Source organism: Choloepus didactylus, chromosome 6 (genome assembly GCF_015220235.1).
Source record: "Choloepus didactylus isolate mChoDid1 chromosome 6, mChoDid1.pri, whole genome shotgun sequence".
Classification (NCBI taxonomy): domain Eukaryota; kingdom Metazoa; phylum Chordata; class Mammalia; order Pilosa; family Megalonychidae; genus Choloepus; species Choloepus didactylus.
Window position 1 is genome coordinate 67,217,709 of NC_051312.1, and position 27,187 is coordinate 67,244,895.

Here is a 27,187-nt window from a genome sequence, read left to right on the forward strand (position 1 = left end):
AACAACCTGGGTTGAGCCAGGAGAAGAAAATACATAATCACTCAGGAGGTTCCACAACTTGAGCACAGAGGACTTTCACAGGAAAAAAAAAAAAAAAACCCACAGAAAATGAATAAACAATCCAAAATCAAATGAGGGAAATAGTGATGGGTAGAGACAGCAAGTTCAATAAAAATGAAAAGCATCCCTAAGACCCTGAGATAACAGAAGAGTCTGAAAGAGATGCTTAAAATTATTGAAGAGATAGAAGTAGCCATAATGAAGGAGTAGGACAGTATGAAAACAAGCAGAAGTCGGCTTGAAAAGGAGACAGAGCAGTGAGGAAAACCAACAAAGTGCCTGCCTTTGAGGGGCTCACAGTCTAGTTGGGAGAGAGATGAAGAAAGAAGAAGGGGTGACGATTAGGAGAGGGACAGCACAGGGAGCTACGGAAGCCCAGAGAAGGGGCACAAGACCCAGTCTTCCCAGAGAAGGTGATCTTTAATCTAAGATGGGAATCACACAGTTCTCCACACAAAGAAGCAGGAGGAAAGGTCTTTGGACCAAAGGCAACAGTGGGTGTTAAAGTCTGGGGTGACTCAGAGAATAGCATGCTCCAAAACCGCCACAGTCCAGTGTGAGTTTACAGTTCCCCTGTTGATACAGAGATAACCCAAAAGAAACTAAGTACAACACTATGTGGTGATAGTTACTTCCTACCCAGTCTGTGAATTTTTTCAGAATGGGGGTGAGGTGGTCATTCATCAACTCTCCAATCTCATTTTGTGTCCCATCACTCTCTCTTACTCTACTCTTGCCACACCAGTCTTCTCCCAGTTCTTCAGGCATGATAAGCTCTTTCTTGCATCAGGGCCTTTGCACAGGCTGTTTTTACCGTCTGGAATAATCTTCCCTTCATGCTTTTCTTTTGAGTCTCAGCTTAATGGTCACTCGTCAGGGAGGCCTTCCCTCACTGTGTCATCTAGAGCAGGTCCCTCCAACACTGTTCTCTATTTCACCCCTTGTTTTTTTCTTTTCATTTACCATAATTTATAATTACTTAACTTTTTTTTCTTTACTTACTTTCCTTATTTTCTCTGCTAGAATATAGGCTATGTGAAGGCAGAGAATTATCTTGATCAGTGTATACCTCCAATGCCTGTCATAGAGTAGGTGCTCAGTAAAGTTATTGAATGGATGAATTAATGCATTCAGGTAATATTTATAAAGTTATTGAATGGAAAAAATACACTAGAAAAATGTTTATGAAGCTTATGCCAAGCTCAGGGGATATAGTGGTGGAAAGGACAGACATGAACCTTGCAGTTTAGTGAAGGAAAGACATCAAACAAGTCCTTACAGTGAAGTGTGATGACTGTAATGATAGGGGAGACACAGATGCCGGGGAGCATCTGGCAAGAGGACCAATTCAGTACAGAGTCAGGGAAGGCCTCCAGAAACAAGTGACATTTAAGCTGAGGCCTGAAGGATGAACGGTTCTCCAGTTAGAGGGGTGATGAAGGATGTACCAAGTCGAGAGAAGCCCAGATGCAAGGGGGCATGGCTCTCTCAGGAGAGCTGAAAGAGATTCCGCATAGGCAAAGCTTAGCATTGCAGCAAGAAATAAGAGCGGAGAGGTAAGTCAATGCCTGATCACGGAGGGTTTTCAAGCAGTGATAAGGAATTTGAACATTATCCCAGGATCAATGAAGCAGCATCAAATATTTTAATTGTAGGAGTGGCATTTTATAAAGATGGCTTTGGGGCAGCGTGGAGAATAGGAAGAGGATTGGAGGAGAAGAGGGTGGCTTAGATGGGGTGGTGGCAATGAGGGTGGAGCGAACTGCACGAATATAGGAGAGGAGAAAGTTGACAGTCAGGGAGAATCAAGGAAGATGCCTATGTTTCTAACATGAATAACTGGGTGAATCCATGGGGGGCATCTTTGGTTCAGTATCCAGCAGAGAACCACACACCTAGTAAACAGCTCATAAATCTGTTTACTGAAGTAGAAACTTTCTCAGTGGGATGTAGAGTTTCAGAACAGTAACTGTACATCAGCCCACTTTTGGTCTCCATGTCTACCTATAAGTAAGTGTGAGGTACCATTTCCTACTGCCTCTGCCTGCCTCAGATTACCTGTTACCAGCATAGCCACAGCTCAGTAGTTCTAAACTGCAGTCCCCACAGACCACCAGTTAAGGAGGGTATATCATACACCTCCCCCAACTCTTTCTAGCCACCAGTGCCATGGTGACCAATAACACTGCTGTAGATTTTCATTAATTTCCTTGGTATTTTACATTTATTGTAACATTAAAATTTATACTCAACAGTATTAGTACAATTTTTCACTACTAATGGAATTATTATTTTGTTCATTTGTGTTTGAAAGCCACTAGCATAAAATTTACCTCCAACCTTATCTACTGGGATTTCTAATGCCCTTGAAACCTGGAGTAAGTGATAAGTCTACACTAAGAGAATGCTGATAAGAACATAAATGTCTTTCTTGGGAAAAGCAGGCTGTTATTTTCATCAGAGTTGGACTCAAGTTCTTTGACAGAGGATAGAAGGTACTAAAAGCTGAGAACATTGTTTGTTTGTAGATGTGTTCAAACATGCTCCCTGGTTATTCAGAGGACAATTTTGTATTCTATGATAATTTACATTCTTGATCCTTTTTATGCTGTTTCTTACCTGACTAACAGAAAAAATATAGTAAATTGCATGTTGGCAGGGAAAAATATTTAGAACCATGAATTTTTTTGGAAGTCCAAGGACCCTGAAACCATTCAATCTAACTGAGTTTCCAAGAGCTGGGGAGCTTGCATATGGCTATTGGAGCCCTGGAAACAGGGTTTATTTAAGAGGCCCGATCCAGAGGTTGGCAAGAAGAATTTCCTCTTGGGGCGGTTGTGCAGGTCAGGGAAGCGTACAGTCAGGGTTGGCTGCATGGGTAGGAGACCTGTGCACTGTCCCAGAGCTTGCATTTAGAAGTTCCTTGTGCTTGATTCTGACATTACTGTCTCGAAATTCTTAATAAGTTTTGATCAGGAGGTCCCATATTTTCATTTTGCATTGGGGCCTGCAGATTAAGTATCTGGTTCTGTGTACATGCTTTGGAGCTAGACAGACTTGGCTTTAAGTCCCACATCTAATATTCTCTAACTATTGAGTGTGCCTCGGTTTCCTTATCTGTAAAACTGGGATAATGTCTTCCATTTAGGTGAGATGTGAGGGGTAAAAATAGATACCTGGCACCCAGTAGACCTGAAAGGTAGTGACAGACCCTGAGCGTTACTCAGCGGGATTTTCAATTTCCATAGGCAGTATTCATAATTAAACTTATTTTTATGACTTTCTGTCAGGAACACTGGTCATCTGGAAGAGGCAGACAATGTGTGGCACAGAAGCTAATCCCAGGGATGCTGGTTAGGAACACACCAAGCAAGGGCTGTTTTCCTAAGAGGGCTATTCCCAAGAGTGGAGGGTCTCAGCAGTTTGAAACCTTTCTGCTTCTGTGACACATGACAGATAATCTTCAGCAATACAACGTAGTTCCAGTTTCTCATAATCCCCACATACTTCCCTTTTCTCTAGAAACCTTCCAAGAAAGCCAGCAAGTGAAACTGGCATTATTATGAAGATACTTTTGACCTTGATTTAACATATTTTATTAGCTTATTAATGTATTAATTTAACTACTATCTGTAACAAGTCGTTTTCAACATACCACACAGCAGATCTTGACAAGCCAGTGTGTCACAAATCCACGTGTGAGAACCAGGAATGTGGGGCCTTAGGTTCCCAAACAAGGGTTTCCCCATGACAGGCCAGACAAAGTGGGCCCAATATGGAGACCTCCATGATTTTGAAGATGTATGTCACTGTGCTACAGCCTGAATGAGTGATGGCAGTTATTATGCACGGCAGCCAGAGTCAGAGAAACAGAGAGTAGTGAGATGGACAGACTTTTGTTGAAGAGAAAGTGATTTTTGAAACATCTGGTCAAACATTTTTTCTAAAAAAGGAGAAAAGACTTTAAATCAAATTAATAAGAAACACGAGCTAATCCATGGGCTTTGTGTTTTTGCCTTGGTGCACAAAGGAGTCCTCAGAGGATTATGGTAGGGGTCAGGGTGACTTCTGTTGAATTCAACTTGGGTTTGTGGGCAGTGTGGAGTCCAAATGGTAGACGGTGAGGGACGGCACGAGGGTCCTCAGCCACGCTCACCCTCCCATGCTGGGGGGGCCTCTCCACCAGGCCCCAGGCCCAGCGAGACACAGGGCTACCGCATGGTCTCAGGAGATGTGGGATGGGAGTGCTGGTCGGACAACAGCCTCCCAGTGACCCATGTTGCGAAATGACTGCATCCCAGGCAGGAATTGCTCTTTCCCAACTTCCTTCTGAGGGCCTGGAGGGCAGTGAGACGTGGCCTCTCAGACCAGAAGGGCTTTTGTGGGCAGTGAAGGCTAATGCTTATCAGCTCTGCAGCATGTAAATGGCCATCCAAAAACCAGGCTCCTCCAAGATCCTTTAGTCAGTCTCTTTCTAGTGCTAACTGGATCGGGTTTTTGATGAGGGGTGGTGGCACTGTAAGCCTAACAAATCTAGCGGAAGGATGGGTGATGTCTCCCTTATCTCGCAGTGGTGTTAGTGGGTGCTTAGATAATGGTGCAGCTGCTCAGCCCACAAGACTTGGTACAAAAGGGAGCTTCAGTTTATAATTATGACTAACAATCCACTGATTTATCAAACTCCTCAAGACATAGTTGCAAAACGCATGTAACGACGCACAAATGTTTGTTTTCCAGGATGGTAATTTTGCCTTAGATGGCTTGAATATTACTTCCCAGGTCCTCTCAAGCATTGTAATAAGAAAACTGTCATTCACCACATTGACTCTCAGGAGACAAGAGACCTGACACCTAACAATGCAGCCACAGCAGCAGCTTTTAGCACAAGCTGAAGAAAACATAAATGTATTCAGGGAGAATCTAGAGACAACAAGATGTACATTTGTGCCTCCCTGTGTCCTCTACTTAACATAAAACCCCCAAGCAAATAGATTTAGCTTCCTATGGTACCAATTTCCCAACATACTGTAATGCAAATATCAAGCTCCTGGGGAAGAAATCCAAGGAATGCTCTAATTTCATTTCTGGTGTTTGATTGTTCTGTGATTTTTTTTTTCTTACCTGTTGTCGAATTTCTTCCTCCATTTTTACCGGTGAGCCCAATTCCGCCACCTGTTTGACACCTTCGCTGGCGTATCCTCCATACTCCCATAGCACGTAATTCTTGGTGTGTGACCCGCCAATGATCGCAGACCAGTGATTGGCTCGACCTGGGAAAGCAAATCAGGATGCAGTTGTCAGTGTGGCTCCGAACGCAGGTCACTTAAATGACGGGGAAGAGGCGTAATCAGATCGCAGTTCAACCAGCCCTGACTGAGCCCCTACTCTGTGTTAGGTCCTGGGCTATTCGGTGATGAGTAAGACAGACCCCTGTCCTTAGGACGTGGTCAGTCTTGGGAATGTGCAGATGCATGAACGAAGCCCAGAGGAAGCCCAGAAGGATACTTTCTGTCTGGAAGGGTCTCAGAGAAAGGGGCAGCTTCAGAGAATTATCAAGGCCAATCAGATTTGCAGAGCAGAATAGAGAAGAAAGGCTATTTCCGGCAGACTCAGAAACATCAGGTAACATTGTGTGTTTGGGGGGCCATAAGTAATTCAGTTTTGCTGTGCTGCAAACTGTCAAGAGGAGGCATAGGGAACGATGCCAGGGAGGTAGGAAGATGCCTGCTCATGGATGGTCTTGTACTAAGTGCTTTGGGAATTTGTTGTTACTTGTATTTTAGATAAGTTATTCAGGCAGCAGTATGAAGAATGCATTGGAGGGCGTCAAACTGGAGTGTAGAACTGGAGAGGCAAACAAGGAGCAAAAGGGAAAGGATTTAAGTGGGGAATAGCCTTAGAGAATTCTCAGGAATAAGCACAGTTGTCCTCAGCTGGCTTTATGTTCCTTCCAGAATCTGTGGCAGGTAGGCTAGCCACATTTAAAGGATGGGAATAGGCAGTTTGGAGATGTGGAAGTGACCAGTCTACTGTGGTCTGGTCAAGATCATGTACAATACAAGAGCAGGGGAAAGACAATAAGCTTTGAGTAAGACTGAGACAAAACTTGATGTGAGGATTTTATCAAAGTCCCTGGGGTGGGGGTGGGAGGATAAAGGGAATTGACTGATAGTAAACATCAGCACAACACTGGATTTATTTTTGCATGTGATGAATACAGATGCATGTATACTGATTATTATATATAATTGCATATGTAATTTGTTATATGTTACGTATTATTCTCATAAGGTTGGCTCAGTTTTGAGCCATTCTTTGCTTGATTTTATAAAGCCTTGAATTAAAGAATGTTTTCGAGCATAGCCAAAGAGGAAAACTTGAACTAGGTGGACACAACAGAGATTTGCAGTTTACCACTCAGTGGCCTGAGTGGGTACAGCTCTCTGCTCTACTCTACCACCTAAGAAAATGATCCTGAACAGGCCCTGGACCCGCTTACACCTGCTGCCTGCTACCCCAGGGCCCTCTGCTTCAGGGCACATCAAGAACATGGGCACAGAGTCAGGCTGCACCTCCTGGCCTGCTGAGTGTACCCATATCCTGCCTTGGGCAGATGATATCACCATGTGGGTCTGCCCAATTTCTTGCTAATTATTTCCTACACATCCAAGGAAATGGAAACTCCATGCTTATCCTCTATTTCCCCAGAGAAGACAGATGGGAGATGATGCCAGATGTTCCTATAACTCATTTCCTGGGTGGGGAGAATGTTCTAGCTGTCATCTAAGCCCAAAGTGCTTCTTGCTTAGGAACAAGGGCCAGCTGATGCAACTTTGGTTCTTGATATGAACACAGGAAGCCTCACGTCTATTGCTCTCTCTGCCCTGTTCCACCGAGATACTTCCTTGTTCTGGGCCTGTCCTATCTGCAATTCTACACCTCAGTGTTTTAGCTCAGGCTGTTCCCTCTGGGCTCTCCTCCTGCTTAGCTTGACCAACTTTCATTTTCCTTTATGATTTACTCAGAAGCTTTCTGTGACCACCCCAGGCAGACCTAAGCCCTTGGCTCCTGTCTCTAGCACAGATCACATTTATTATCATGACTACATGTCTGTTTGCCATTAGATGTAAGCCCCTTGTGGAAACCTGTCTCCTCACTGCATCCCCAGTGTCTAGCACTGTGCCTGATATTCTGTGAGTTCTCAGTACACATTTACTGAAGTATTGCATCCAAACCATATCACGGGAAGGTGGCAGCGTATGTGCTGATCCATTTGGGAGCCGACTTGCACAGATTTGATTCAATTTGATTAAATTCAAGTCTCAGTTCAGCAGCATTTCTGACACCTTCTAGGCAAAAGCACTCAGCTCTCCTGCATACTGCTAAATATTAAAAAAACAAAAACCAAAGGCATTGGTTTTTGAGCCAGACGACAGGGATTAAAATCCCAGCATTGCCACTTAACTAGCTGTGTAAACTTGATCAAGTTCCAATTACCTAGTTTATGTGGCTCCCAAATCCCTCCTCTGTATTTCAAGGATGATCATGCCTACTGCCTTGACTTAGTATAAGAAGTAAATTATTTTAAAAATGAGATAATATATGTGAAATCACCACTGGCACACGACAGGCACTCAATAAAGTTTCCACCTCTCTGGTTATTAGGAAGGCTACAAAAATATGTAAAACGTGAAATTTATCCTTAATGCAGTAAAGGAGATAAGAAATGGGATAAGTAAGAAAATGGGAGCAAGCACAATCATCGACGGTTTAGGTTTAGGAGGTGGACTCAGATGAGTCTTTTTGGTTTATTCACATCCATTGACGATGTGCCAAGCGCAGCAGCAGGCACTGAACAAGGACAGGAATCTGCTTCACAGTCTGCGGTGGGGGTGGGGAACAGATGGGTAAATGGATTAACTGCAATCCAGCATGGTCAGGGTTATTATAGAAATAAAAACACAGATGATGAACTTGAGGCTCAAAGAGGTTGAGCAACTTCCCGCTCACAGCCAGCAAGGGATAAGGTGTGTTTCAAGCCCAGATCCACCCGACTCCAGAGCTCATGCTCTTTTCACTGCTTCCCCCTGAGAGGTCAGGGAATGGAAGAGGACATGACTGGAGAGGTGGAGGACAAAGATGAAAGATGAAAAAGAAAGTCAGGGCTGGGTAGTGGAGGGTGCTGAGTGCCTGTCCATGGTAAAAGGCCCAGGCAAAGGGGAGACATGATGAAAGGATCCTTCAGGGAAGAATGACTTAACAATTTTTACCACTTATTGAGCACTGACTATATACCAGGACAGTGCCAAGGACTTGACATACATTATCTCATTAAACACTCAAAAAGAAAAGTCTTTTGATACAGATCTATCCTAATCCCCATTTTTCATCTGAGAAAACTGAGACTTAGAGAGGCTAAATGAGTTAGCCTAAGATAACAGAAGCAGATGAGTGAAGAACCTGGATTTAAACTTGAGTCTGTCCAGCACCAGTGTCCAGCCCTTCTCCACCACAGGGCACCATATCTCTGACAGGACATGCACAGTGGGAGAAAGGGAGGGGCCCAAGAGCAAGGGTGCTGAAAAGGAGTTCCTTCAACACATCCCCTCATGAGCTCAGTATTCTAATCTCACTTCTGCAACTTGCCAGCTTGAACAAGTCCGTTAATCACTGTCAAACTCAGTGTTTTTTGTTTTGTTTTGTTTTGTTTCCATCTGTAAAGTGGGGATATTGATGTGATCAGCCTCTTGCTGTTGTTCTGAGGCTGAAGTCCATGTGGTCATGATTAGTGGCTGGCACATAAAATGAGCTCAATTAAATATTAGTTGGTTGAATTAAATCTGAATAGGGACAGGGAAAATCCAGACAAGGAAGGCATGGGAACTGAGGGGAATCTAATCAGGTGATTGGGTGGCAGTTTGACTTAGAACTGGTGGGTGAGATGAAAGGACTGTCAGATGCATAGATCTGAATCTGAAAGTCTGGGGCCTGCAGAATGAGGTAGACAAAAGGCCCCAGTTGTTTGGGACATAGAGAAGTTTTCCCCAGGGCCCTATCACCTTTGGGAACTAGAAGAGGAGAAAGAGAGAAGCCCAAGGTGGGCTGGGGAGAAAGTGGCTAGTCTAATGCTTATGGCCTTCCTAAAGCAGTACCGGGGGAAGCTACCTCTGGGGTCCTTGGTGAAACATGGGGCTTCAACCCTAGGTAGGTAGGGGCAGAGAAGCAAAGACTATTGACAGCTCTCAGGTAAGAACCACTGCTCTTTGTTTTAGCACGCCCCTCACTGGTTACGGCAGTGGCCCACACGTATCTGGTCTAGGTACTTATACCCAGTAGTTTGGATAAGGCTTACATGGGACAGAGCAGATGGAACACTAGGAGGAAAAATTGGTTCCATATGTGAGTTTGAGATACTGATGGGCCAACCAGGTGAATTTATCTGAAAAGCCACTCCAGAAAGATATCCTGAATATGTGTGTAGTAATTACCTTTCTGACACCACTACGATGCTTGAAAGGTCAGCACTGGTCATAGAAGAACAAGCTGTGCCTGGCATTTTGTTTAGCATTGTGTTGGAGGGGGCATGTGGCATGGTCAATGGATTCTCTGAGGTGTCCTGCTCATGGCAGGTGTTCAGTGACAACCCAAATGTCCTTTGCCAGTGACTGCATTCCCCTGCCAAACCCGGTTCTGCAGAAAGCCAACCATTCATTTCCTTGACACCCATTCATAGCACTTCCCTGGAGAATGTCCTACAACCTTGGTGACTAGATGAGTTACAGCCTCCTGTTACCCAACCTCAGCCTCACTTTGACGTGAACAAACCTTTGTTTTGAGCCCCAGTGGGGTCCTCATAGAATTTGCTATAGAGGCTACACCAGAGTTCTCCCAACCTCTAAATGCCAGCTTTCTTCTTGCCTTTTATCTGTCAGTAGATGACCCTCCCACTTAACTCTTCTGAGAAGACCAAGGTCACCCAATCCAGACTCATCCACATACCACGTGGCCAGTGACAAACAGAAAAATGCTGTGGACCTGGCACCCCTATTGACAAGAAATGTTTTGGATCTCATTTTCCTCTTGCCCTTGCTATTTTCACTCTAGGCTCAGTTCCAGAATCTGCCTGGTTCTGATGCTTTGGAGTTGGCCACAGAAACTGGCTCCTCTGGGTTTGCCCCTGGGTGCTGCCCAAGACACAGCTTATACTTACCCTCTGGCTCTTCTTGCTGTTGGCTGTTTCAGGAACTCACTCTGACCAAGCCATTCTGGTTTTTGGGATCCCATCCCAGTATGACCTCCTGGCAAAAGCCCTGCATGGGGAGGTCTGATAACTAGGCCAGAAATTCCTCAACTTTGTTTCTTTCTGCCTTCTTCACTCAGCTAATCATTTTTATTTCCCTAAGGTCTCAAGAGAGATGTTCCTTCCCTATTTCAGGGACAACTCTTGCAATTATGTAACTTATTAAATTCTTTTACATTTCCTCTGGAGCCTTCAATAATATTTTATTCTAGTAATCCATTCATTCAATAAAAATTTACTGGGAATCTACTATGGGTTAGGCTGGGGATCAGCAAACTTTAGCCCTTGGGTCAAATGCCGCCTACCACCTCTTTTGGTTCCAATAAAGATTAGAACACAGTCATGCTGATTTGTTTACATATTGTTTTTGGTTCCTTTTATGCTATAATGGCAAAGTTGAGTAACTGCAACAGAGACTACATGCTCCACAGATCCTAAAATATTTATTATCTAACCAAACATACAGTTTGCCAAAACTTATCCCAAGCCATGGAGACTCTGAGATGATTCAGACTTAATCCCTGTCCTTGAGATGTTCAGTCCTGAGGGTGAGGTGGAGGGCATGAGGGATAGATCATAACAGGCAGTTATAATAAAGTGTGATAGACAACTTTGATAAAGGCAAATACAGAATGATATAAAAGCACAAAGAAGTGGACAGAACCTAGACTGCACCAAAGAAGGCTTCCTGGAGGAGATGGCAGCTGAGATAAATTCTGAAGGATAAGTAAGAATTAGCAAGGTTGGTTGGGGACTGGGGGAAGATCTCTTTGTAGAAGGAACAGTATGTGCAAAAGCAGAGGCATAAGAAAAATCTTGAGGTATGCAGAAAACCACAAGTAGTCAAGGTCATGTTGTGTTTATGTGTGTCTATGTTTGCAAGGAAGGGACAATTCAAGATGAGGCTGTTCAACCTCATGAAGGGATGTGAATGTCTTAATAGGAAGTTTTTTATTTATCTCGAAAGCAATGTGAAGTAGCGAAGAGAATAAGATATTACTATTTGCAGATAAGTCCCAAATCTATATAAGCTCATACACTTTCTGCTTCTGACTCTGATGGAACGAATGGCACTGGACTAGCCCTCTAGCTATAAGTAACTATAAAATTAGGCAAAATATATGACGTACCAGTTTTCAACTGTTGAAACAGACAGCAAAGGACTATGATTCCCCGAGAGAAGGGTACACAATAGGTGAGCCTATGCTTGTACTGGCTTTCTTTCTGGTTTGTGATGCAGGAAGGTGGGGTACAAGCAGCAGAGGACAATCTGTTTGAGCTGAGGAGGCTGAGAAAGGAGTTCATGGCTGCTGACAAGATTTACTGGCAAGAGTGCTAGAGAGGAGGGAGATGCACAGTGGAAGAGCATCAAAAATATCCACAGGGGTTTCCTTAAGTCTTTGACCAAATGCTAAGCTGCTCATGTACAGGGCAAGACTCCACAGGGCCTGGCAGAGAACAGCTACAGAGGAACTATGAGCCAAATAGAGATTCCAAAAGTCACACAATGCTGGTGATGTAGGAGTTTCAACCATCCAGATGAGAGAGACCCTGCTGACCACTATGGACATTCACTTGAGACCCTAGAAAGACCAAAACTTAGGAATAGAGTTATTTTAGCACTCAAGTAAGGGCTAAAATAGATTCACCCTAACAAAACGTGAAAAAAAAAAAAAAAAAAAAGCCATGAAAAGGAATCAAGAAGATCCACTAGTAAATTAACCATCTGTCATATTTGGACCCTCAACAGTGTAGCATCTACAATGCCCATCATGCAATAAAAAACAGAGTAGAAGCAAGAAAATGTGACCTATATCAAGGATAGAAACAGTTCCTGAAATGACTGAGATGTTAGGATTAGCATACATGGACTCTAAAACTGTTATTACGAGTATATTCAAGGATTTAAAGGAAAAGATAATGATGAACAGATGGCATAATGATGAACAGATGGGAGAATATTAGTAGAGAAATAGAAACTATTTTTAAAAAGAGCCAAATGGAAATTCTAGAACTGAAAAATATAGTATCTGTATTAGGACACAGCAAAGGAAAATATCCATATACTGAAAGATAGGGCAATAGGAACAATTCAAAATGAAGCAAACAGGAAAAAAAAAAAAGACTGAAAAAATTCAACTGAGTCTCAAGGACTTGCAGGATACTAATAGATGGTTTAATATAGAGGTACTTGGAGTCCCAGAAGGGGCAGAGAGAGAGAGATATTGCTTTAGAAAAACATTTGAGAAATAATGCCTGACAATTCTCCAAATTTGATGAAAAACATCAACTTACAGATCCAAGAAACTTAACAACCTCCAAGCAAGAAAAACACAAATAAAATGACACGTAGACATATCATAATCAATTGCTTATAACCAGAGATAAAGAGAAAATCTTAAAAGCAGTCAGAGGGAGAAAAAGACCATTACAATCAAGGAAACACAGACAAGAATGACTTCAAAACAAAGCATCAAAAACAAGGCGACCCAGAAGATGATGGAATGACACCTCTGAAAGGAAAAAAAAAACACAACAAAAACACTGTCAACATAGAATTCTGTATCCTGAAAAAATATGCCCCCAAAATGAGTGAGCTACAACCTTTTTGATAAAGGACAGCTGAGTGAATTTATTACCAGTACACCTGCAGTATATAAAATATTAAAGGAAGGTCTTCAAGGTGAAGAGAAATGAAAACATATGGAAACCTGGGTCTACATGAAGGAATGAAAAGTGCTGGAAATGGCAAATAGGTGGGGAAGGTACACTTTTGATCTGCTCCTCACTGAAGAGTTTCTTTCTTGAGGTAAAGAGGCTCAAGCTTTCTCATTCTAGGTTAAAAAAAAAAAAAAATCTTCCATCATTGCTCTCTTCCTACTAAAATCTACCTTTTGTCTTTCCTGAACCTCCAAGCATTTCAAGAATGTCAGTCTGAGCTCACTGTTTCTACTTCCTCTCCCTGAACTCTTTTTTTTTTAATTATTCATTTTATTGAGATATATTCACATACCATGCAGTCATACAAAACAAATCGTACATTTGATTGTTCACAGTATCATTACATAGTTGAACATTCATTAGCAAAATCAATTCCCGACACCCTCATTACCACTCACACAAAAATAACCAGAATAATAATTAAAGTGAGAAGGAGCAACTAAATTAGAAAAGAACACTGGGTGCCCTTGTCTGTTTGTTTGTTTGTTTCCTTCCCCCACCTTTCCACTCATCCATCCACAAACTAGACAAATGGGAGTGTGATCCCTATGGTCCCCCCCAATCCCACTGTCCCCCCTCATAAGCCACATTTTTATACAATTGTCTCCTGAACTCTTTTTTGAGTCCTTGCAATTTGATCCTGAACTCCCACCTGAACTTGTTTCCTCCATATAGTCTTCGAAAACTTGATTTTGTTCCCCCTATTCCCACAGTTGGACAATTGTTGGGGGTAGTCGGGGGAAATTACTATTTGCTTTTTTCCCCCCGTTTTTCAATAAAAGTATAAATTCAATTCAATAAAAGTCACTCTTTTTAATATACAGTCTATCTAGCGAGTTTTGACAAATGCATACAGTCATATAACCTCCATCACAGTGAAAATATAGAATGGTTCCATTATGCCCCCAAAATCCCCTCTGTAATAATCTCTTCCCTCCACCCTGAGCCCCTGGCAATCTCTGATCTATGTTTTGAAAAGTTTTATTTTTTTTTCCAGAATATCATATAAATGGTATAACCATATATGTAGCCTTTTGAGTCTGTTTTTTTTTCACTTATCATAATGTATTTGAGATTCATCCATGTTGTTGTGTGTATCAGTTCATCCTTTTCAACTGTATTGAAAGAATGAGGGGACTTCCCACTGGTTGAAGGTGATCACTGTGTTCCTGTTTCCACCACTTACTAGCTGTATGACCTTGAACAAGTTGCCTAATTTCTCTAAGAATAGTCAGTACTCTCATCTATCTTCTAGGATTTTTATGGGTATTACAAGAGGGGATCCATATAAAATAAAACTTAGCACACTTCCTGGTACATCAAAAACATTCAATAAATGGTTATTTTTAATATTGATCTTCCATGTCTTCAGGGAAGGTAGGGATTGGGAGAAAACGGGGACACCCACAGGACCTTTCCATTAGGATAGAGCAAGGTGTGACCAGATTAGTTGTGGTTCAGGCAGCAGTCAGCATTGAGGAATACAGATGGGTGGAGAAATTGGTGGGAAAAGGGCAGCAGAATGAGTCAGGCATCTAGACAGAAGTTCCCAGAAGCAGGTAGTAGGGCTCTGACACAAGTTGGGCATCAGGATTTAGGGCATCTCTGTCCAGAGACCTGGGAGCACATGGTCAGGGACACCTTGAACGTGGAGATAATTTAGGAGTCCAGGGATGAGCAGCAAGGGACTCAGGGCCTGGATCTAGGAGCCGCACGCTCTTTAACAACTGCCTGCCTCATGTAGGAACTGCCCTGGGAACTGAGATATAATAATAATTAACACTTTGTGAGATAGTACCGTGTGATTTACATATCATTACTAATTTAATCCTCAAGACAAGCCCATTTTACAGATTAGGATGTTCAAGTGCAGAAAGATAAAATGACTTGCCCAGGGTTACCCAGTGAGTAAGTGGCAGAGCCAGGATTGGAATCCAGGTAGGCTCACGCTAGAGCTGTGCTGGCTCATTCACTTTCTGTGAAGATGGAAGTACCTCATACAGCACTGTCCAATGTGGTAGCCACTTGCCATATGTGGCTATTAAGCATGTGAAATATGGCCAGTGTGACCGAGGAAATGAATTTTTCGTTTTATTTAATTTTAATCAATTTAAATTTAAATAGCTGCATGTATGTAGTGGCTATTGTGTTGAATAGCACAACTCTAGAGTCTGGGGTTGGTCTGAGTACTTGGTCTGGGATTGCTAAGTTAAGGACCAACTGTGCAGGTAGCCCACTCTGAGAATATGGGAGGGGTGAGTCTAGAGCCTACTGGGGACATGGGTCTCTCACTCACATCTGTTATGAATTTCATGAGCAAGTAGACAGCTTGTAGGAGTAACCTGCACTTGAACTAAGAGTTGCCCGTAGTGATTGCATTTGGTGCCCTGTGTCATGCACCCTCTGTCCACCTCTAATTTCAGCTACAAGAATGGTAGGCAGATGTGAACACACACTCATGCTGTCAGCAGGTGTCCACCTCAAGTATACTGTGCTTCTTTCCATTTCCAAGTACATTTCCAAGTGTACTGTGCTTCCCTCCTCATGGCTTTTTCTGAAGCTTCAAGAGCCCTCTTGGTCAATGAGCAAGTGTCTGGGAGTGCCAGGAAGTGAGTGTTCTGGAAATAATCCTCGACCTATGGGGGGTGGGGGTGTGTGCTACTGGACAATCTGGAAGGCCTTCTGTAACTTCTCAAAGGCATACAGAACTGAACCTCCTGATGCCTAGAGCAATGACTTCAATAATACACTAAAAAAATTGTGTTAAAAATACATAAAGCAGGCAGACTTGGGCAAGATGGCAGCATAGAGAGGAGTGAAAGCTAAGTAGTCCCCCTGGAACAACTATAAAAAACCAGAAACAACTAGTAAATAATCCAGAATAACTGCGGGGGGACAAACGAGACCATCCATTCATCATACACCAACCTGAATTGGGAGGAATGCCCGACAACACAGCATAAAATCTGTAAGTAAAACCTGCGGAACCAGGTCGGGAGACTCCCTCCCCCATAGCCCGAGCTGCAGAGCCGCGTGGTGCCAGAGAGAAGCTCTCTCCCAGCAAGCGAATACAGCTCAGCTGAGCTCCAACTGGGGTTTTAAGTAGCGAGTGTGAACTACTCACTACAGGTACGCAGCCCCAAAAAACAGACAGAGGCTTTGGGTCACGACTGACCTGGGAGAGCCGGAGGGTTGCCTTGGACTGGGTCTGAAGGGGACTATCTGTTTTTTTTTCAGCTCAGTGGAGAAAACCCCAGTCATTTCCAGTTTCCAGGGCTGTGACTCTGGGAAGGGTGGAGACAGCACAAGCAGAGAGAGAGACCATTGAAATGCTAATGACCTCCACCTGAGGGGTCTGTCTTCTCTAGGAGGAAAGGGGTGGGGCCCTTTCCATACAGAACCAGACCCCAGAGCCTGGGGGAACATGGCCATACCTCCTCACACCAGTCAAGAATTACAGGCTAACAGGCGTCACCTGCTGGGCAGAAAAGCACAGTGACCCGAGGCATCAAAGGGTGGAGCAATTTTCTAAGACACACCCGCAGGGAAACCAGATACTGAATATTTCTTCCCTCTGGGACCTGAGCCTGTTCTGGTCTGGGAAAACCTGATTTGGATAACCAAGGAAACCATGCCTAGACAACAGAAAATTACAGCCTACACTAAGGAAAACAAAGTTATGGCCCAGTCAAAGGAACAAACGTACACTTCAACTGAGATACAGGAATTTAAACAACTAATGCTAAATCAATTCAAAAAGTTTAGAGAAGATATTGCAAAAGAGATAGAGGCTGTAAAGGAAACACTGGGCATACATAAGGCAGAAATCGAAAGTTCAAAAAAACAATTAGTATACTCTATGGAAATGAAAGGCACAACACAAGAGATGAAAGACACAATGGAAACATACAACAGCAGATCTCAAGAGGCAGAAGAAAACACTCAGGAACTGGAGAACAAAACACCCGAAAGCCTACACGCAAAGGAGCAGATGGAGAAAAGAATGAAAAAATATGAGCAACGTCTCCGGGAACTCAAGGATGAAACAAAGTACAATAATGTACGTATCATTGGTGTCCCAGAAGGAGAAGAGAAGGGAAAGGGGGCAGAAGCAATAATAGAGGAAATAATTAATGAAAATTTCCCATCTCTTATGAAAGACATAAAATTACAGATCCAAGAAGCACAGCGTACTCCAAACAGAAGAGATATGAATAGGCCTACGCCAAGACACTTAATAATCAGATTATCAAATGTCAAAGACAAAGAGAGAATCCTGAAAGCAGCAAGAGAAAAGCGATCCATTACATACAAAGGAAGCTTAATAAGACTATGTGCGGATCTCTCAGCAGAAACCATGGATGCAAGAAGGAAGTGGTGTGATATATTTAAGATACTGAAAGAGAAAAACCGCCAACCAAGAATTCTGTATCCAGCAAAGCTGTCCTTCAGATATGAGGGAGAGCTCAAAATATTTTCTGACAAACAGACAATGAGAGACTTCGTGAACAAGACACCTGTCCTACAGGAAATACTAAAGGGAGCACTACAGGGTGATAGAAGACAGGAGTGCGTGGTTTGGAACACAATTTTGGGAGATGGTAGCACAACAATGTAAGTACACTGAACAAAGGTAACTATGAATACGGTTGAGAGAGGAAGGTGGGGAGCATGTGAGACACCAGAAGAAAGGAGGAAAGATAACGACTGGGACTGTGTAACTTGGTGAAATCTAGAGTATTCAACAATTGTGATAAAATGTACAAATATGTTCTTTTACGAGGGAGAACAAGCAAATGTCAACCTTGCAAGGTGTTAAAAATGGGGAGGCATTGGGGGAGGGATGCAATCAGCATAAACTAGAGACTGTAACTAATAGAATCATTGTATTATGCTTCCTTTAATGTAACAAAGGTGATATACCAAGGTGAATGCAGGTAAGAGGGGGGGATAGGGGAGGCATGTTAGACACTTGACATTGGTGGTATTATCTGATTCTTTATTCTACTTTGATTTAAGGTTATTTTTCCTTTTGCTGCTTCCTAGCTGTCATTTTTTTTTTTTTCCTCTTTCTTTTGCCTCTCTACCTTCTTTGACTCTCCCTTCTGCCTCGTGGAAGAAATGTAGATGCTCTTATATAGATAGTGGTGAAGGTGGTGAACACATAAATGTATAACCATGCAGAAAACCATCGATTATTTACTTGGGATGGAATGTATGGTGAGTGAACAAAACCATATTAAAAAAATGGGTTGATGACAAAACCTCGAGGGCAATATACTGAGTGAAATAAACCAGACACATTAGGACAATTATTGCAGGGTCTCACTGATAGGAACTAATTACAATATGTAAACTCATAGACATGAAATATAAGGTACCAAGATATAGGACGAGGCTTAAGAATGGGGAGTGGTTGCTTCGTATGAGCAGAATGTTCAACTAGGATGAACTTAAATGTTTGGAAATGAACAGGGGTGTTGTTAGTAAGATGTGAGAATAACTAACAGCACCGAATGGTGTGTGAATGAGGTGGAAAGGGGAAGCTCAGAGTCATATATGTCACCAGAAGGAAAGTTGGAGGTCAAAAGATGGAAATGTATAAAACTGAATCCTATGGTGGGCAATGTCCATGATCAACTGTACAAATACTAGAAATCACTTCATGAACCAGAACAAATGTATGACAATACAATTAGAAGTTAACAATAGAGGGGCATATAGGGAAGAACTATATACCTATTACAAACTATATACTACAGTTAGTAGTATTTCAACATTTTTTCATAAACAGTAACAAATGTACTATATCAATACTAGGAGTCAACAATTGAGGGGGGTTGGTTAGGGATAGGGGAGGATTAGAGTTTCCTTTTCTTTTTTTCTTTTTTCATCTTTCACTTTATTTCTTGTCTGGAGTAATGAAAAGTTTCTAAAAACTGAACAAAAATTAAGTGTGATGGATGCACAGCTGTATGAGGGTACCCAGGGGCAAGTGATTGTACACTTTGGATCTTTGGATAATTGTATGGTATCTGAACAATCTCAATAAAAATGAAAAAAAAAATACATAAAGCATAAATATTGCCACTTACATAAGTGTACAATTCAGTAGCATTAATTACATTCACATGCTATGCAACCACCACCATCTATTTCCAAAACCTTTTGATTACCCCAAACAGAACCTCTACCTATTAAGCAATAACTCCCCACTTCACCTTCCCCTTCTCCTGATAACCACAATCTCTTTCTGTCTCTATGAATTTGCTTATCCTAGAAATTTCAGATAAGAATACTGTACTCTTATACTGACTCCTCCTCCCACCTTACAACTCTCTCCCCACTCCTGCTTCCTGGATCACCTTCTACGTAAACTACCTGCACCGAAGTCCTTGCCTTAGGCTCTGCTTTTGAGGGAACTCAAATCAAGACATTGTTCATCCAACTAAGATCATGTATCTGGGCCTAGGAATCCCTAAAATAACAGTGTGGGGATTAGACAAGTGCCAACTGGGGCTGCTCCTCTTCTTTCTGGAAGCGGAGTAGCCTTAGAGCACGCAGGTGGTCCTTCACCACCCCTCCACCAAAAGCTAGGGATGTTGTCTTCATTGTCACTGTCATCATCATAACTGTCATTGTTTCCATCATTATCCATATGATTATCATCACAGTTATTATCACTTATTTAGCATATTCCCTGGCATCATGCACTTTGTAGTCATTTGCTAATATCCTTCAGTTCTCTTGGTGGCCCAGCTAGCTGGGTCAGTTACCATTTGCCGCTATGAATGAGGGAACTGAGCTGCTAGTAAGTGGCAGAGCTGAGATTTGGCTTCAGGTCTGCAACAGTTAAGGCCATGCTGGGATCTGCCGAGGCAGGTCCAGATACAGTTAGGGGGTCATTCTGATATCACTCGTGGCTGTTCCCAGAATCTTCTGTCAGGACTAGCCAGTGTCCCTGACAACATTAGGGTGCTGGCTTCTTGATGTTTAGACATTTTGGTCCTTGGATTCAGCTTTCCTGACCCAATTTTTCTGAATTTCTGATTCCTGATTTATTTGGACATCTCTAAAGCCTGATTTTCATCTCAGAAACATAGTCTCAATCCCCCACCTCCTAAACTCCCAGACCCGGTGCTAATGTGGAAGCTGGTTAATGGTTTAAGTAGCACTGGGGTTGTATTTCTAGAAAGGGAAGCGTTATTTAAAAGTGTCCTTCCAAGCTGACTTTTCCATATAAATGTTGTTACGTATGGGAGAGAGGCTATATTCCTGGACAACTTCCAAGTGCTGAATACACCATTAACACCTGAGTTTGAAGCTACAGGGAAGGAACTGCAGCACTTTGAATGATAAATTCTAAGCAATGTTTATATAATTTTAATTAACTTAATTTTAGGAGTTGGTATTTAAAAGTTCGGCAGGAGCAGTAAATAACTGTGCTTTGTATTTTAGGTTGTAACAAAAAGAATGGACTTCTCCCACCCTCACTAATGCATTTTTCAGGTTTGACTCAACTCTGTCAGCTAAACCCTGTAAATAAGTAAGCCAGAACTCTTCTGCATTTGAAAAGTTTGTAAGCAGCAGAGAGGAGTCACAGTGAAAAATAGGATCTACCGAGCACCTACTTGTATCAGGTGCTTTCAAATGCAATATCTAAGTTACTTCTCAATCTTTTTCATCAATGAAGAAACAAGCTCAGAGAGGGTTTGTAACTCATCAGTGGACACATTGCCAGGAATTGCATCCTGATTGGTTTGTTTTGGGGAAGGCTTTTATTTTGCCAGTGAGAGAGAAGTTAGAGGCTCTGGGGAAATTTTGTTACGCTAATAATAGAAGGAAAATCTACTGAATCAAGTCCCAACAAAAGGGGAATCAGGCTGGGGTAAAAATTCCATCTCAAATTTGAAGATAAAAGTGAAGACAGAAGCTCAATCTCTTTCATGCTCATATAATCAAAAACCCCAAACTAATTATTAGCAAACCTTATATCCAGTTCCTTAGAAAAAGCATACTATATCACAACCATGTAGAGTTTATTCCAAGAATACAAGGGTGGTCTAACATTCAAAATTCAATCAATATAATTCACCACATTAACAGAAAAAAGATACAAAATTAGAATATTTTCATACATACAGGAGAAACATTTGATTATATTCAATACCCATTCACAGTAAAAAATTATCAGCAAGTTAATAATAGAAGGTAACTGAAAAACATCTGCAAAAAGCTATAGCAAAATCATACTTGATGAACTATTAAAAACTTTTCCCATAAGATTGGGAATAAGGCAAAAATGCCCACTATCACCACTTAATTTCAACATTGTATTGGAGGTTCTAGCCAGTGCCATAAGCAAGAAAAAGAAATAGAAGGCATAAGGTCTGGAAAGGAATTATTGGTAGAAGACATAATTGTGCATGTGTTCTAGTTTGCTAATGCTGCCAGAAAGCAAAACACCAGAAATGGACTGGCTTTTATAAAGGGGGTTTATTTGGTTACACAGTTATAGTCTTAAGGCCATAAAGTGTCCAAGGTAACACATCAGCAATCGGGTACCTTCACTGGAGGATGGCCAGTGGCGTCCGGAAAACCTCTGTTAGCTGGGAAGGCACGTGGCTGGCATCTGCTCCAAAGTTCTGGTTTCAGAATGGCTTTCTCCCAGGACGTTCCTCTCTAGGCTGCAGCTCCTCCAAAATGCCACTCTCAGTTGCTCTTGAGGCATTTGTCCTCTCAGCTTCTCTGGAGTAAGACTCTGCTTTCAATGGCCATCTTCAAAATGTCTCTGTAAACTGCAGCTCCTCTCTCAGCTCCTGTGCCTTCTTCAAAGTGTCCCTCTTGGCTGTAGCAAGCCTGCTCCTTCTGTCTGAACTTATATAGTGCTCCAATAAACTAATCAAGGCCCATGCAGAATGGGCAGGGCCACACCTCCACGGAAACAATCCAATCAGAGTCATCACCCACAGTTGGGTGGGTCACATCTCCATGGAAACACTCAAAGAATTACAATCTAATTAACACTGATACACAGTGTTTGCCCACACAAGATTACATCAAAGATAATGAATGGCATTTTGGGGGACATAATACATTCAAACTAGCACAGCATGTAAATGTTCCAAAAGAATTTGTGTATAAATTAACAGAATTAAATGACTTTAGTGAGGTCTTTGAATCTAAGTCAATAGACAAAAATCAATTTCATTTCTATATACCAGTGACAAACAAATGGAAAATGAAAATTCAAAAAGCTGTCATTTACAATAGCAATTATGCATATAATAGAATATCTCAGAATAAATCTTGTGAAAAACGAACAAGACCTCTCCAAAGAAAACTATAAAACATTATGGAAGTGGGAGGTCAAAGGTTAACCTAGTACATTTTAAAATTCAGAGGTCAGGTGCTCTCTGCCAGGAGCTCAGTCCCCATGGAGCCAACAGCCAGAAATTGCAAAGTTGGTATCTTTATCCTGGGATTTGAACTGTGGAAAAGGCAGCTTGGTAGAAAGAGACTTGCTTCATCTTAATTCCACCAATACTCACCAATCACATGTTATGCTCTAAGTCCTATTCAGGTCTGGGGATTCAGAGCCAAACCAGACAATGGTCCTGCCCTCAAGGATCTCTCAGCATAGTGTAGGGATCAAACATGTGAATAAGCAGTTACAAAGCAGCATGGAACGTATCTTGCAGGATAGTCACAAAGCTCAGGCAGAAAAGAAGAGGACAGCTAATCCACGCTTGAGGAATTGGAAAAGGCTCTCTGAGGCAGTGCGTTTTATGCCGAGAATGAAAGGATGGGCAGCAATCAGCTAGATGAAGGACGGATTGGACAGTGCATTGCAAGCACATGAAAGAACGTGTGCAAAAGTCTGAAGGTCAGAATAATCAGGGCACTGCCTAGGAAACCAAATATGGATGCGGAACCAGGAGGGCAAGTTGCAAAGGGGAAGAGAAAAGGCTGGGCCAGGCTGGGTCCCAGCGAATTTAGTGAGTCCTGTTGAAGAATTTCTATTTAACTCAGGGTGACGTAATTGAATTCTGAATCTGCCTGTTCTGAACTCTGTGACCTTGAGCGAGTCCTTTCTGCTTTAGTAGCAGCAGAACTTTATTAGTTTTGCCTTGAGTATTAGCTTTCCCTCCACTATTTTTAAAGGTACATAAATAGGTGATTTGTTTTCTAAAGACCTGCAGGTGGTAGGTGCACCCAGCAAAGTTGGTTGATTGATGATTGTCCCGGAGCTCTGTAGCTAAGGAGGACAGCATCTCAGCCTTATTATTTAGGAACACAAAAGCTGGCTCAGACCCCACACAACACCACGTGCTGGCAGCTGAGAACATTGCACAGACATTAATCAGGTTGGAAAATTCCCCTTTCCAGGTTCCTGAAACCTGCAGCCAAGGTGGCAGCTGGTGGCCTATTATTTCCTGGAGCTCCGGTGAAACGGAAGAGTTCTATTTATACAACTCTAGGCAGGAGAGATTTGCTTTCTCTCAATGAAGAACAGGTTATCATTAGAGGTATATTTCCTTAATGTTTGCTTGAGCTTCTTAAGAGATTAAATTATTGCAATAAGGCGGGCAGCAGGAATTGCTGTTACTTGAAGTCTGTTTTCCTAGTTCTTCCTTGGAGGGAAATAAAGAGTTGAATAATTTATCCATTGCTTGAACAAATTTTAAGGGTGCTGTCAGAATTAAGACCAGGTAGCTGAGCCTGCAGACTAGACCAAAAGGCTGGGAGTGGAAGTGAGCAGGTAGGCCAGGAAGCTACCAGTGCTAGGTGAGAACAGGGATTAGGAGCAGATGGCATCAGAGAGACACTGAGCACCAGGCAGTTTTGGCAGTGACAAGAGGCAGAATTTTAGAATTTGGAAGAATTAATAAGAGCAAGGGTTAAACATAAGGTTCCCTCAAAGCTCATCAGGGAACAAGGCAACATTAAAGGTTGGCTGGATAGTAGTTCCTAAATATCTATGGAACGAACCAATGAATGAAGGCTGATTATGAGAACCAATTATGAGAATTTTGGTCCAAGGTGAGAACTGGATCATGAAAAAATGAGTTAAATAATATTAATGGCTAACAATTACATAACACTTGATATATGTCAGGCACTCTTCTAAGCTATTAACATAGTAATTAATTTAATTTTCACAACAGTCCTGAGAAGTCAGTATCGCTGTTATTCTCATTTTATAGATGAGAAAACCAAGGTACCGAGAGGTTAAGTGACTTGCCTAACATCTCATTGATAGTAAATGGTGGAGGCAGGATTCAGTCTGGTTCCAGAATCCACACAGTTCACCATTAAGTGTGAGTCTTGTTAGAATTGGGACAATGCTGGGTCCTTAAGCAATTTCAAAATTCTTCCAAAGAAAGAAAACTGCTGGTCCCAGAACGTAGGGACTGGACTGAGTTTGAAGGAGGAGTAAGGGGCCTCAGTAGGTTCACATTTCAGGAGTATTTCTGTTTGTAAGCACTATTCGTCATGAGTTATTTTCCAAGCATATAATTTATGATAGCTGTGATTAGCATATCTAAGACCTTGGTCTGCCTGATTTATGCTTTTTCTTTTTCCAGGAAAAGAAGCTGTTTTCTTGCTTTCCTTGATAGAAATATCTGACTGACAACTTCCCAGGTTCTCAGTGCCTCTGGCACAAAAGGTAGTGTGTTCCATTTTTCAGGAGTTGTGTGTTCAGAGTCCAACTGACATCACATTTCTATTAACTTGTTTCCATGCTCTTTGGTTAAAACTCCACGTCACTTTGTCAATCAAAATGAGTATTTCAAAACCTAGTTAAGATGTTGCTCAAATCAGTTGTTGCTTAAGTAAGTACTGACAAAGAATAAGACTCACATAAGTTGGATGGTTGGGTTGAAGGGGTGCTTCAGTGCTCTAGCTCTATTTCTAAAGTGAAACCCAGGGATTCTTGCAGATTGGGAGGATGTTTGGCAGGGATGAAGTGGCTGGCACAAAACATGCAGCAATTCTACTCATGATCATGAATACTCAGCCTTATTTGGCATAAACAATTCTTCAGGGTATATTTTCAACTCATTGTTTGGAAAACTTAAGCACATAAATACTGTCAGCTACAGCAGAGTTTTGTGTGTACAATACTTAGTAACCTTATTAAGAATATTAGGACATAAACATTCCCTTACCTACAATTGTTTTTTAAGTAGTTAGAATGTTTTCTTAAAGATGGAGAAGACTTTTCACAGCAAGTAAAATTGAACAGCATGTTTTGAGCACTGAATCTATTTCAGATACTATGCTGGAGCTGGGGATACAGTAATGGTCCCACCCAACCCTAATGCTTTCTCCAGGATCTGCTGAAAACCATTTTAGAATGTGGAGAAAAAAATGAAGAGGGCACAGAAAACTGAAGGAAAAGAAAAGGATATGTTCATCATATAGGAAGTTTTTCCAAAACTCCCTGAAGGAGCTAATTATAATCGTATGTCCCAAGGTTGGAGGTAATATGAGGGATTTTTCCAGGCCTTAGAGATTAAAGGAAGCAGGATGCATTTAGCTAAGGTGGATTTTAGAGAAAGTTTAAATTCTGCCCCTTGTGACATTTCAATGATATCGTTACTAAGGATGGAGAGGACCCCAGAAGCCCAGTTCATCCACCTACCCTTTCACCTCTCAGCCATCTCATACTCATATGTGTCTATTGTGTTGTGCATTGGCTGGGAGATAGCGATATAGTCACTATGAAAATGATACAGATACATGAACAAGACATGGTTCCTGCCCTCAGGCAGGTAATAGTCTAATGCAGTTAGGATCTATACCATAATGTAGAAATACACAGGATGTGGTGGGGACCAGAGGAAGTGGCAACTATCTCCCATGCCTTTGAGATGGAAGAAATGACTGTCCTTCCTGTCCACAGAGAGAAGAAAACCAGAACTCTGTCTGGATTCTCAGAAGATATCAGTTTCTACCCTCCTCAGCCCCTCCTGGTTTTCTTGAGTGTCTACCACATACCAGCACTTTGATGGGCACTGGGAGTATTGCAATGAATGATGCATTAGTTTCTGAAAGTTATCTTTTAGTGGAGAAGGCAGCTAACTTAATTAAACAAATAATTTCAGAGCAGTCTCCTTTTTATGTGGATGTGAATCATGGGATGTAGAAATATATAAAAATATTATTAAAGGCATATAAAAAGAGATGTAAAATATTAATAAAGTCCCTCTGTGCACAAAATGTAAAGCAATGTACTGAACAACAAATAGTTGCAAGGGTATGATGGGCTGTAGAGGGGCTTGGAGAAGTGTGGGGTGTCAAGGAAGACCTCCCAAAGAAGTGATCACTTAGGCTGAAATAAGAAGGGCAATTAAGATCTGGCTAAGTAGAGGAGAAGGGGCATCACTGGGACCCAGCTGAACAATTGGGTCAACTTCCTTACCTCATCCTAGGTTGGCTTCTTCTCTAATTGGTTGGAACTCAGCCCTAGGATACCTCATGGCAGATCCCACCTAAGAATTGCTTATGTGGGTTTGGGGTGGTGGGTGGAAGAACAGGGAAAAGAAACCACATAAAACTGATTATGGCCAATAGAAATCACAGAACATATAAATTCCAAACTCTGTTTATTTAATTTAGCTTATTTACAAAACAAAAAACAAAACAACAAAAAACCCAAAACCAAAAAACGAGTCAGTAAATGCTAACTTGCAAAAATTAGCTGACTAGTTCCATGTGTTTGTCTGGCTGACTATGAAATGTATATTGTTTGTTATTAAATTCCTTTCTGAGGGGGAAAAGTCACAAATGCAAACTGGTTAGGCTTTCTATGGTAGGAGAACTTTTGTAAAGTGTCTTTTAATTTAAAACTCAGGGCTGTTCACCTTCAGTGGTATTTGTAAAGTTACGGATGATGAAATATATCTGGAAGTCAGCCCTCCCTTCATTAAGGACATAGAGATAATTCAGGAGCCAGGTCAGAACTTCAGCAAATTCTCACTAGATGATGGAGACCAATCAGATGAGAGGATTTTCCCAAGATATGAATAAGAGGTCTGAGCTAAATCACTATTTAATGGTAGAGAATTCGGGTGGATATCAGGATAGGCAGGAAATAGG

General features: G+C 41.9%; 1 protein-coding gene across 1 annotated transcript in view; it reads right to left on the minus strand.

Moving 5' to 3' along the window:
* SPON1 (spondin 1) overlaps nucleotides 1-27,187 on the minus strand; it is a 307,860-nt gene that overhangs the window by 132,683 nt on the left and 147,990 nt on the right. The window contains exon 6 of the mRNA XM_037839787.1: nucleotides 5,182-5,330. Coding sequence (XP_037695715.1) covers nucleotides 5,182-5,330 — 149 coding nt within the window. The remainder of the gene's footprint in view (nucleotides 1-5,181; nucleotides 5,331-27,187) is intronic.